The 13,850-nt window shown below is 40.5% G+C and overlaps 1 protein-coding gene across 1 annotated transcript in view; it reads right to left on the reverse strand.

The window, feature by feature from the left end:
* Positions 1-13,850, reverse strand: part of ABCC3 (ATP binding cassette subfamily C member 3) — a 48,190-nt gene that overhangs the window by 14,140 nt on the left and 20,200 nt on the right. Inside the window, exons 8-17 of the mRNA XM_084218385.1 lie at positions 10,514-10,732; positions 8,036-8,213; positions 7,123-7,284; positions 6,031-6,123; positions 4,501-4,704; positions 3,137-3,283; positions 2,655-2,742; positions 1,794-1,860; positions 531-657; positions 45-221 (exon numbers count right to left, since the gene is read on the reverse strand). Coding sequence (XP_084074511.1) covers positions 45-221; positions 531-657; positions 1,794-1,860; positions 2,655-2,742; positions 3,137-3,283; positions 4,501-4,704; positions 6,031-6,123; positions 7,123-7,284; positions 8,036-8,213; positions 10,514-10,732 — 1,462 coding nt within the window. The remainder of the gene's footprint in view (positions 1-44; positions 222-530; positions 658-1,793; positions 1,861-2,654; positions 2,743-3,136; positions 3,284-4,500; positions 4,705-6,030; positions 6,124-7,122; positions 7,285-8,035; positions 8,214-10,513; positions 10,733-13,850) is intronic.

Raw genomic sequence — 13,850 nt, forward strand, 5'->3', positions numbered from 1 at the left:
CAGGCAGGGCTGACTTGAAAAAAATATCTACCTAAAAAAATTACCTTCTCTCCTATCTCAGTTTGATCTCCTCCTGGCAGCACTTCTAGATCAGTTTTTAAAGCACAGGCCTCCAGGGCATCTTGGTATTTTTCCTCATTAGGAGCTTGGCCAAACAAAATGTTATCTTTCAGCGTGGCATTCTGGATCCAGGCTTGTTGAGGCACATAAGCAACAGAACCCTAGAAAAAGGAGAGAAAAAATCTCTGACTCATAACAAGCAGGAATTCACGCTCTGAGTAAGATCTTCAGCATGTATATGGTTCCTATCCATTCACATTATATGTATATGTGTGCTAACTGCTCATGTATCATTGATCAAATCAGGAAACTAACTTCATATAAAACTGGACAAAACTCAAACATGCAGACAAGCTACCAGAGGAGCAACTAGAATTCCCTCTGGAGCCTGAGGTGCATTCTAAGCAAGGGCAGGCATAAGCAGCACATTTCCCTACTATCATTAAATGGTTTCATAAAAAACCACCAACCTTCACAGCCACTTCTCCTTCCAGCTTTTCCATCTCACCCAGGAGAGCAGACACCAGAGAAGACTTCCCACAGCCAACATGGCCAACAATGGCAACCAAAGAACCACTGGGGATCAACATATTTATACTGTGGAGGAAATAAGCTAGAAATTAATTGAACATTAGTTTACTAAAGACATCAGGGGTCTTTAAACCAGGGCTGAAATACACAGTCACAGCCTGACTGGATATAATAAGCAAAGCTTGGACACTGGTTTTCTCCTCCCCTTCTTCCATACAATCAACTGTAACCAGAACTTGAGGAGCAAATGAAAACCCAGCATAATTTATCTTGCTGGTTGCTAAAGCAGTAGGATTGTTAACAAGCCTTCTAAGACTCTTTGCTATGTTGTATCAATCCATCAGCAAGTCAAATTGAGTTAATAAGCATTTTGAAAACAGACAATCTTCCATAAGTATTTTGGGGTTTGATTTTAAAAGCAAAAGCAAATGTACAAAAGTAGTGAGTGAATACGTCCCATCTAAAAACGTTCAAAATGTTCACTTCAGAACTGTATCTTTTGTACTGGTAAATAGGATGCACAATGACACAAGAAAAATAGGACTTTCCCAGTTAAAATCCTTTACTGTTTTCCCCACTGTGCTCTTAAAGGTACTACTTTAGGCCCTGAAGGTGAACTGATAAAAAAATGACCGACAAAGAGACAGTCTCTTTGCTGCCAAAGTGCTTTTCACTAGTGAAATCAAGCCAAACTTCTATTTACATATATCCTGATGCATAACAGAAGGTATATATGCTTCCAGGCAAATTTTGTTTCTGTTCATTCAAGTAGGCAAATGCACAAAACATTCACCCCCACAGTCTGAAGATGGCCTTTCTACTGCCACAGAGATGAATCTGCCACAAGCCTTTCAAGGAACAGATCACTGCTTGGACACCTAGGTCCAAACACAGACATCCTAACTGCCTTCAAAAACCATCAGCTCAATCTAATTTATACAATGCTTCAGTTAAAAAAGCCTATTTAAGGAATTTATGGAGCCTGTCTTTCATAGGTAACTATTTTATGCTGGTTCCTGTGGAGTTAAAGCCTTACAGCTCTGTTCTATAAAGCTTAAAGACTATGAGGCACAAGCTCCATGTTAAAGGCAAAGAGATGCTGACATGTGATGCATAGTTTTTACTAGCCACCTTTCAAACAGACCTCTCAAGAGCCAGAGACCAGGTAGGTATTGTAGTGCAACTGCACAAAGAAATCTTACTCTTTCAGTGTTGGCTTAAGCTCCTTTCCCCAGCTGAACGTCGCATTTCTTACACTGATGGCATTGCCTGTGTGGCAAAAACACAACAACAAGAGGGGCAGGAAATGTGTTACTCACAACAGCACAACTGAGAACAGGCTGACAGAGGGATCTTTATTTACACACACAGCACTTCCCTTTTCTGCTGGCATGGGAAGCACAGTCTCATGCACATGGGAAGCACAGGTTTCTTCATCATGAAAATAACTGACTGTCATTTCAGCTATAGACTGTGACCTGACAGCTCTAAGGAGCTGAAAAGATGCCCTGCTTCACCCTGCCCTGGTGGGGCTGCTCCCAACATGTGCTGCTCAGCATAACCGCAACTTTACTTCAGAAACTCTTTTCAAATCAGTAGGAGATCACTGCATGCTGTTTACTTTGATTTATCAGATTAACTTTGACACTCCGCAGCTTTTTGCTTGCCACACCTAGCTTGCTCAACTTTTTGGGGCTACTTCTGTTTTGAACAGAAGTAATCAAAAGTGTTCCCAAAGTTCTTGAGCATTTGTGCAGTGTGAAAGGTTTGAACAAGTCTTGCTGTCCATAGTCAGCAGATGCACTCCATGTTCAGTGCTGTTAGCATCTGGTACACTGCAGATGCAAACTCAGGCCCAACCAGCTCAGAAATATGGCCAGAAACTTTTCTGATTTCCACACAGCCTGAACACCAAACACTTTTCAGAGCAGCAGATTCTTCCCTTTTTTTAAAGCCAAGATTACCACTGTTATTTTCTTTTTTGCTTTTTTCATAGCTCAACCAGCCCAAGAGAGGTAAGTCTGCTGCATTTGCATAGTTAAGAAAAATATCAGCATCTTTACCTGGTGCAATCACTTTTGTTTCCACACAATTTGGATTAAGTTCATCATGACTCAGAAACTGCTGAATTCTCTTTAGGGAAACGCTTGTCTAGGAAAAGAATGTGGCATTATTTCATCATTCTTTTAATGAGGTCTTAACACTCTTACTACTGAAAAAGAAAGCATATGCATAATGCCTTGAGCTTCCCCCCATGGGCTTCCTGAACAGTGAGTCATTCTTCCCATGCAATGAGTCTTATGCTGAGATTCAAGATTTTAACTGTGAAATTTCTCACACCAAGCTGAGTTTATCAGAGAAAAGCAAAAGTCACACAGGCTCACTCAGAAGATGTCAGGCTTTCCAATGCAGAACAGCAGGAAAGGATATTAAAAGGAAAAGCAGCTAACAGGCAGATGCAAGGGATCTCTGCATTCCAGAAATCAAGGATATGTTCTTTCAGTTCAAGTTTTTCAGAGCAACCTGCGCTCGGGGAACTCCGTACCTGTGCAATGTTGCTAATGACTTGTGGAAGCATACTGAGGGGAAACTTCAAGAGATTGAACAAGGACAGTGAGACAAAAGCCTTTTCTGCATCCAGGATGTTCTTCTCATCCACAGAGACATACACAGCAAATGTTGTCAATGCTACCTGAAAGCCAGAAAGGGAGTTTACTGCAAGATGTCTGGTATATTCTGACATTTTTAAAGTACTCAATCCTGATAGGCATCTTGGAAGTAAAAGTACCAAGCACAAAACTGGGAAAATTCCTTGTTTCTGACCTTTCCAAGATGCTTTAAAAATGTCAAGTCCTATGGACAAGTAGGTACAGAAAAAGAGCTCACAAAATGAAAGACTTGTCAGGTTTCTAGTGGCTACATTCTGTTGAACTGAGAGTTTCAAGAGGTGAACTACAGGACTTGGGTAAATAAAAAGGAACAGCTGTTATCGGGTTGTGGTTTCTCCAGCTCCACCCAAGCAAATTTTCCCATTGTAAACTGCAGGCCAAGCAAACGAGATTCACTAATCAGTAGAGAAGGAAGTGAAATCCAAGTTATTTGCTGGTTTGCTGTATAACAGGGACCATCCACTGTGGAAGATTCATCCTGTGCAGCAAACTCACACTGAGCAAGAACAGGAATGTGCACTGAAGGAAATGCAATGACTTTAAGGAACTATGAAAGGGACAGAACCTTCAGGCTGATCAGATCATTCCTGCAGGGCTGGGCCTTAGATTTCAAGAAAAGTTGGCTGGGAATAGTATTGACCATGGATTTATCTGAATGGTTTTATTCACCAAAACCCTTTCTGCAAAAGGGATCACAGTCCACTGAAGTAGAAAATAGAGGAAAAGACAAAATTGAGGAAAATGCATTTCAGATTTGGTAACATTATCATTTGGGCTTCAGTTTTCACATTAAATCTTTTTTGAGCTGTAGAATAATTTAACAACTCCCTCTTTCACTAAAACAAGCAGAGCACTGCAACATGAAGGTAGAAATGAGAGCTAAAGACAGACGTTGTCCTGACTGACTCAATTAAAGATTCTTTTGCTATTTTGCTATTCACAGTTCTCTCTGAGGTTTCAAATTCTAGTTTTAATTTGTTATGGGAAATACTTTGAAGTGGTTGGAAATTCTCCTGTGACAGCTATTCCCAGCTTTCACTGGCAGGCTTTATCACAAAACACTTTAATACTGATTAACAAAAGGGCTCTCGAGAACAGGGAACTCTGTATCAAAGCATGTGAATAATTTCTTCAAAAACTTTACATTTTATGTCTATGTACATTAGCAAGCAGAAAGCCTCAGGCTTATCCTTCAAGGGTACACTTGTACAGCTTAGAGAGGCATGCAAATTTAATTTACCAGGAAGGGAGCGCTGATCCAGGCAAAGGTGGACAAAGAGTTGAGATAAGCAGATTTTTTCAAAATTTTCAGTTCATTCTTCCGTATCTCCAGGACCTTTTCTGAAAAGGATGGTTCCCAAGCATAGAGCTTCAGCACCTTGATGCCACCCAGGATCTCGTTCATTAATTTAATGCGGGAGTCTTTGTATCGCATTTGTTCCACCTGGGTTATTGGTAAACACAGGAGACAGAGTCACAGCCCAGACTACAGGGGAGTTTTCAACATATGTATCACAGCTGTGGTGGCCCTCAGGCTATTTCTGAAGAGGGTGTAAAAGGTAATTACAGAAAGCCAGACTGTTATCAGCTTATTGTGCAAGTTAAAGTCTACCTCCAGAGACATGAGAAATCAAAGGAAATGCCTGGAAAGCAGAGTACAAAAGCTTTCCACTCATTTTAACTCTTAAGAGCTACATTTTTAAACCATCTTAAAGAAAGATTCAGCCACTTCACAAAAATACTATCCTATCATTTCCTTTGATTTCTTCAGATTTTTTTCTTCCTTGTTTGCACATTTTATTTCTTATCCCTTGAAAATTGTGGCTATTTCTAGGGTTTTTTTTCATATGTATTAAAAGACAGTGTTTCATTCAGTTACTAAAATAAAAACATCCCTGCTCAAGTTTATAGACAAAATTTACACACATATGCACAGCAATTTATGCATCTTATATGGGCAAGGGAGAAAAGGAGTGTTACTACTAACATGTCAGCATTCAAGAGACTTAAAAAGCCTGTATGTCTCTTTAAGGCATATTATTATATCACTCCGTTACTAAAGCTGTGCTTAAAAGTCCTAATTTATGTCCTTACCTTTTTTACACCAAAAGATTGACTTTTAATTTCTGATTGACTTTCAATTTCTTCTTTAATCTTCTAAACAGTCTGATAGGCTGCATAGCACAAGCCACTTATTAGATTTTTTCTAGCACAAAGCCAGAGGGCACTGTTATATTGGTATTTTTTCAGCTTTCCATGACTAGAAAGAACTAAGACTACAAAGAAAGGAATAAAGGATCATTTCCCCCTAAGATAAAAAGTGAAATTTGCCCCAGCTAAGTAGCAGTGACCATCAACACTGGTTTTTAGCATAAAACTCAAACTGTCAGGTTTTAGCTGCCACCTCTAAAAACATTCATTTGCAGCTTAAAGAACAGCGCTTATTTGTCTTTCTCTAGATACTCCTAGAGGAAGATACCAGGTGAAGGGATGTGGAGACTAAGAAACCTCTTGCTAATCCCATAAACTGCTTGCTCCAGAGGTATGAAGAAGCCACTGGCTCAATGACAGAAGGCTTTTTTCACTTAAATTGCATTCATTTCACTATGGAAAAAGTGTCTAATATGATACAGATATTAAATATATCAGTACATTCTTATTCATAAGTAAATTGTTGCAAATGGCATCTTATTAACAACCCCAGATGTCTTCATTTCTCATAGCACAGCTGCCAACTCATGTAACATTACCTTCTTTGCTGCTATCTTACCTGGAATGCTCTGGTTTTTATTGCTATTGCAGAATTAAATGGGATAAGTAAGACCATCACAGCAACTCCAGCCAGCACAGAAGGCCCTAAAGTCTTGATTTAAAAAGATAGAGTAAGTTGTTGTACCCAAGTGTTCCCTACAGTCAGCACTAAACGAACAATAAGTGATAGAAACAGAAATCAATGTTGACAATTTGAACCTATCCCAGTGAAGTGTTGTGATTCCACAGAGGAACTGTGACAAGGAGACAGAAAAATAAGGGACCACTTTGAAGAATAATGAGAATAATGGGAATAAGAATAAGAATAAGAATAACAACAACAACAATAACTATTGTTGTATCGGTGATAGGAATTTTTCTCTGTGTTTTTCTCTGACCAAGGGAACTGTAATTACGGAATTACCCCAGTACCCTCAGTGTGAGTACAAGCATACAAATTGCTGGCAACCAGAGCTCAGCTTCCAGGAGAGCAGTAACTCAGAGCTGCTGCAATTTAATGGCTTTTGAGTTGAAATCAATATGGTTAAGTTGGTGCTACTCTTTTATGCAGCAAAAGACATTAATTGCACAGAAACAAGCCTGAAAGCCAGTGCTCAAACTGAACCTGGACTAAACCTTAAACAATGTCACAATGTAGCAAATGAAAAATTATGGTTTTTCCAGGTGAGATTTGTCTGACATTGACTTGCACAAAACTTCTTTATGTAGCAGGACATAATCTCTACACATGGTATTTCCTATGTCCAGGTTTTTGTTTGGTCTCTAAACCACTTCCCTCAAGCTCTCATTTGTATCAACTACTGGGAACAAGAGTCCAAGACTGAGCCCATCAAACTGCAGTAAGGACAGAGGAAAGCCAAAGGGAACATTGTGTTTCAAATGCCCATCTGGCCTATCAGCGGAACAAAATAATTAAGACATTACGTGAGGGTGTACAGCACCCTTTTACTACAGGACAGAACACTTACAGTTGGTAAAAAACACAGTGGCAGGTCAAAGTCACCAAAAAAAAAAAAAAAAAAAAAGGAAAAAGAAAAAGCCTGCACATTATTTAGATGAATTGTGAATAAAATTGTGACAATGTCTGTACCTGCCAGAGGAAATACAAAGCTAGAAATATCTGGAGTGGTGCAGACCACACCATGTTCAGGAAATTCATCAGGTCCATGAAACGTTGGGCATCCACTGACATCAGGTTGACAATTTCTCCAACAGTAGATGAGCGCTTTGCTGAGTTTGTGATCACTAAGGACTGACAAGGGAGAGAGCGTCAATGCATTCACAATCTTGATACACACGGAGAACAAATCCTCAATTATTAGCAAAATGACACTGTCCAAGAATGTGCTTCTCCAAAAAGTATAAAATAATTCACCTACATCCATTCCTGATCGCCAAGGAACAATCACTCATGAAATGGTTTTGCTTATGAGCATCTCCAGCTCAAGCAGTGCATAGCAATCTGAAGAAAACCTCATTGGGTCTGATCCACTCATAGCATAAACATGTTCTTCTCCTAGATCCCTCTTCCAAACTGTGGAATTATTTGGGTGGAAAGGAAATTTAAAGTTCCAACCCCTCTTCGATGGGCAGGGCCAACTTCCACTATCCCAGGTTGCTCCAAGCCCCATCCAACCTGGCCTTAGACACTTCCAGGAATGGGGCAGCCATAGCTCCTCTGGGCACCCTGTGCCAGGTCCTCCCCACCCTCACATGAAAAAATTTCTTCCTTACATCTAATCTAAGTCTCTCTTCTTTCTGCATTTGAAGTGAGCCAGTATTGGTATGTCTAGTAACCTACCAGAACACCCATATTACACTACTGCTCATGGGAAAATTCTGTGAAGTATTAAAGAGGTACTCCTAAAAACTCACCAAACCTCCAATCTTTTATAGTCCAGGAGGCTACTCCTCTCCAACATGCCTAACCTTCCCAAAATATGTGAGAACTGAGCACACTTTCCTGGCTGGTGTTCCAGCCCACAGAATGCTTCCAGCCTTACCTTTCGGTATATCACCCCAGTGATCCCAGTCCTTATCCTCATCCCAGTTACAAAGCAGTACTGGAAGTGCTGGTGAAGGATGAGTGTCTGCAGCACAGCACAGATAAACATCAGAGCTGCAATCAAAAATCCCCACCAGGCTGGGGCATCTTTGTTCTTAATGAAGCCGATTAAAACACTGTTTGTCAGCAGAATAGGGAAGGAAAAGGGAAAAGAAACAAAAATTTAAAAACCATGCATCAAATTTAATGGGATATAACACAGCTTCTCCCAACTACAGCATCCTGCCACATCCTCTCCCTAACCACAAAGAGCAAACAGCTCTCCAGGACATAAGGCTGAGTTATGATTTCAGTCGAACAACATTGCAAAGATCCAACAGCAAAACCTGCAGCTCTGCCAGTGACAAAGTCCATTTGTAAATGAGCCTGAAAATGAAATATGAAGAGAAACTCTTGGTTTCCCCTGAGATTCAGGGTTTAATCACATGGCGCACTGTCTGAGCTCTGTTAGGCAGGCCCCCAGGGCAAGAGGTGAATGATAGGACAGAGTAAGGCAGTGCAGCAAGGCAGGCAAAACCAGCTTCTTACCCAAATCTTCTTCAAGCAGCCTGAGTGCTTCTGCCTGGGGTGTTTTCCCACAAAAAAAGCTCTAAATTAAAAGACATCCTTGTGGATGGATGCATAAAGAGTCCTTCACTCCTACTCTTTTTTTGTAAAATGGTACCATTAAGATGGCTACAGCAGCTTTTATTGAGAAGTCCTTTTTTACTCCTCACAGCTGCTCTCACTGCCAGAGCTGCACACGGACACACAGCAAACAAGCAGAGTGACACATGGCAACGTCCAGTCCTCTCAATAATCACATTTGTGATTTCAGCCTACTGACCAGAATACTGAACTGTCAAAATATAGGAGAAAAAGAGATTTGGCTCCATGGTTCAAACAATCAGCAGGAGAAAAATGGACCTGGAAACTACAAATCAGGCAACCAAAGCCTTCTAGTAGAAGCATGAGGTTGCTACATCTTTCTTCTTCCAGTCCAGAGAAATTTTATTTCTGCACTGCTCCATTCATTCATTCTGCAAAAGGGAACAGCTTCAGGAAAACCTCTTCCAGGTAGTCCCAGGGATTCACCAGTCTTTTTAGAAACATGAAACTATCTTACATGCAGTCTGCCAGACAGCCATGGCTTTTTCATCTTCCCTTACTATCAGGAGGGCATTTTCCCAGACTGCAGGAATTTAGACATGAGAAGAAATTCACCATAATATGCCTTGAGATATCACTGAAATGTATTCAGGAATTCATGCAAATTTGAGAAATTCTCAGAATGGGTTACACTTAATGTGTTCTCAGGAGGCAGCCAGCAGCCTCCTCTTCAGCAGGGGCTCTGGGAGAAGACAGACTGTCAGCTATTAAATGTCACCATACTTGGTCATACCCTCTTTTTAGCAAATTTCTGGGTATATCACAAACCACCCACAGAACAACATGATCTCAGAACAACGGTTATTTTTAAGAAATACTCAAATAGGAGCAGAGCCTTCTTTTCTCCTATCTCTACATCCACCTGTAACCTCCACCCAAGTTCCATTCCTCCCTCATGCATTAAAGGACTATGTGCTTTTCTATTAATAATTGTTAGGTAGAAATGCTGGTAATTCCACTATTGCTTTCTTCCTAGCTAATGATTATCTGGTGAATTCCTCACTTTAAGAAAAATACTAATAAAGAAAAAAAATGTGGGGATTGTGCAAATTCCTTTATGGATCAGGCTGAGCAACTGGCCCCTCTGGAGATGGGAGGTAGAGGTGTTCCTCGCACAAAGAGAATTTGAGGACAGACCACTTCTCTCATGACCTCTTCCTCTGTCTGTTTTTCTTTTTTTTTAAAATAGAACTATAATTTTCTTTCACACGGAAATTCACTGCAACTGTGCCTCTCACATTCTCATTGCTGAACACAACTAAGAGCACATGAACTCATCTAAATGGCCCAAAACCTTTCCCAGATGCCCAGATGACAGCAGCGTGGCCAGAGCACCGCATACTGGAGCATCAGACAACATCTGCACTTCAAGTGACACCACAGCTGCAACCACCATCCACACATGAGGATATCAGATATTCAGAGACCACTGGATCCAGCCAGCAATACTTCACTTTGATTTCACAGCTAATCCTTTAGAAATTGGGGAAAATTGCGTTGGACTGAATCACAGAGCAACAGGTAATTTGTAAGTGAAAGCTGCCCACAGCAATGGGAGGTTTACGAACTCCAGTGAAGCTTGTCCAATTTACAGCTGAGTCCACAACAAAGAACTCATGTCTCATGGCATTGCAGGGGGAAGGTGAGGGAGAATACACATGTGGCACTGTGAGGGAAACTAACTCTTTATTTCAAAAACAATTGCCCTGTGCCAAAGCCAAGCATCCAAAGGGATCACACATAGAAACTACTCACAGAGTAAACCGACCTTAAAAGCTGAGGGTTGACGAAAGAGAGCAGGTCTTGCATCAGCTTGAAGAAGGAGCCAATTAAGAAGTATGGCCCAAAGGTCCTCAACAAAGCCTTGAGAAAGGAAGGTTTCCTTTTGTGCTTTTTGCCTCTGATCAGGACTTCTGCTTCCTCTGGGCTGCCACCAGCATGATTCTGCACATGGTTCAATTTCCTCATGTATGACACATCCTCTTTCCTAGGGAAACAAAACAAATTACAGGAGACAAGTGACAATGAGAATGGCTCTGTCCTGTGTGAACAGCCCTGTGGGAGCACCCCAAATTCTGCACCCTCCTCTGCTTTGCTACTGACCAACAGCAAGACTTCCAACACCGTCAACGTGTGCTCAGGATCAGCCACTCTTGTGCAATTGAGTCTTGTTTTATTTTCTTTTTTTCTGCAGTACTTAAGGGGTGCAATCCACAGGCCACAAAATCAATCACCATGAGATGAGAATGAGGCCCAAAGGAGGAGGAGAGGAAGGCTGGACTTCCTTAGAGGACAGAATTTACTTTGGATCTCCAATTTCTTGTATAGGAATCCTCAAAGAAGTGCTATCGACATCCCACACAAGGCACCCTCACCTGCTCCTTCTGAGCCTGTGTTCATTGTTCAATCAGCAGTTGTGCTAAACCTGTACCCATATTGATCACACAGAAGCAGAATTAATCCCCCTGTGGTGACAGGCATTGCAGCAGGCACAGCACTCTCAAAATACAAACTTTTGCATTTCTGGAAACTTGAAATTGAGTAGAAATCACAGCACCTTCAAAGCTGGGCCATCCCCAAGATCTGGACCACAGCTGTTCAGATTCTTCCAGAAGAGAAACCTTGGGTTTAGGCACCTAAATTTTACTCAGTTGACAATTAAGGCATTTAATATTGTTTATCTACAACCATTTTATTAACCATTGGACTCAATAATCATAGGGATTTTTCCAATCTTAATGATTCCAGGATTCTGGGATTCCTTTTGTACTTTTTGCCTCTCTCCCACTGCCAAATAAGCTAACAAAAGCGACTCTTCCACGAGTACTTTTTTAGACTGATGAAAAATGGGCCCAACATGCCCAAACTGCTCTCGAGGGCTCCAGGCGGGTTTTGAAGAAGACCCTTTGGGGTTTAGGGGCCTGACTTCTGTTGCCCATCAGCAAAGGGACTTCTGTTGCCCATCAACTCTGGGAAATTATTTCCTCCATGAATTGCTCTCAAACATCAGCCTGGCAACTCTTCTACCAGAAAATATCAAATTCCTGTTGTTTCCTGGGGGCTATGGGACTAGCAAAAAATTTCCTGAATGTCTGACAGGAAAGTTAAGTCCAGGTGGAACAAGGAGAAGGAAATTAATCTGAGGCACATAAGCTCTACAAGAAAAAACAGATGGAAAAGACACCCTAGAATATTTACCACAAGGCATTTGAAAAATAATTTGTAAGTACTACCAAGTGAGGTTGAATTTATGATTTTTTATAAAGACTGTGCAGATTTTTTGGAGCTGGCCAACTGCAGAGTCCAATCATTCCAACAGCTTGCAAGCATTCACTGTGATCACTGAGGCTAACAGTCCACATGTATAAACTTGCCCACATCTTTCAGAAAAAGCCATTTGCAAATCCCAACATCTTTGCAATAAAGCTAGAGGGCAGGGGGAGAACCTAAACCAGTCAATTTATTTTTTTCTCCCCAGACAAGAACAAACAGTGTTGTCTTTGTCTTCCAGATCAAACCTGGAGAGTTTATGAGAAAAGCCTTGTTTTTCTGGCAACCAGACTGTTAAACTCATTGAAGGATTTGAAGAAACAAGATTACTTGCCCCTGACTTTGTGCTATTAAAAATGTTTATTACACTGAGCTAATAGCAAATGGTTCTCTTGCAGCTAAGAGTCCCAAAGAGAGAAAATGCACTTTTAGTGTTTACTACCTGCAGTTAGGTGAGGTCAGGTTTGCAGCAGTGTGTGGGACTGCTCACACCCAGCTTTTAATCAAAGCAAAGAGCATGTGTCTGGTTGCCATTATTTACAGCAGGGCAGATAATAGGTGCTGATTTATCTCATGGGAAAACACACAGTTTCTCACTGGTGCTGATACGGCCCTGCATCTTCAATATGTCTTCATAAGGACAGTCTCTAAAATCAAAAGCTAACTAAAAATGAGGGAAAATGCATTCCAGCTCTCTCTTCTCCATCCAGCATAGCTCTAACTTTCTCAGAAGAAACTGCACTTATCAGTAAAGCAAGTGAGTAGAAACTTCAGCCATATAAGCAAAGAGAGCAAAAGAAAGGAAAAATACTTTTTGTGTGTTTTATTATCTATAGTAACATTTTAAATCCATGCTGGTGTCTCCTGTAACTTACTAGAAACAAATGAATTTTTAGCAATTATTTAACAGTAACTCACAAGACAGGAGTGAAGCAAAAAAAGGTTTGGGAGCAACAGAAATGTGATAACCATTACCACAAAACAAGTTTAAAGCTTTAGCTATGTCAGAGCTGCAACTGATTAAGTTTTTTAAAATAAATTACTACTATGTACACTACAAATACTTTTCATCACATTTTCAACGTGTACAAATTGACACAGCATTTTTAATGTCATAAAAGCTTGCTCAGAGCAGATTTAATGAGAGTTGAAAGGAAAAAAAGAAGTATTTATAATATCTCTCAAGCAACTACCACTAATGTTATTTGACAGGAAGTAATAGAGAATATCTACTTATAACTGAAGAATAAGCATAGCTTTTAGAGTTCCATGAAGCACAGCAATTTGGAGTACAGTGATTTGCTTTGTTTTTGCTCTTTTCCCCATCTTAGAATCATTAATACAGTTGCCACAAAATTTTACCTGAGCTAAATATGACTCATAATTTATGGCTAAATTTACTGCCAATTGGCCACAGTTTATATGAATAGTTTCCAAAATGCAATGAATCCCCAGAGAAAACTCCAGGCACAGTTTCTGGTTTCCTAGTAAAAGTTTTCCTGGACCCCATGCACTCCTGCATGATGGCTGTGCTCTTACCATAAAACAGCCTGAGGAGTAAGATTTATGTCTGTGCAAAAAGACCAGAACCCAGACTATGCACATTATTCAACACCAGAAAAATAGAGACATTAAGACAATGAAAAAAACCCCTGAAAATAAACCCTGAAGTAGAACTATAACATATCCATGCATAGCGTTAGTGGACAGCTGCTGGTGAACTGCTGGAAATATTTCAAATTTTAGCTGCAAAATGGAACTCTCCACATCATATTTAGCCTTGCCAAGAAAATTACAAGTCTCTCCTAATATTATCAAATAATAGGGTCTTTACA

Source organism: Fringilla coelebs, assembly GCF_963513975.1.
Source record: "Fringilla coelebs genome assembly, chromosome: 19".
NCBI classification, from domain to species: Eukaryota; Metazoa; Chordata; class Aves; order Passeriformes; family Fringillidae; genus Fringilla; species Fringilla coelebs.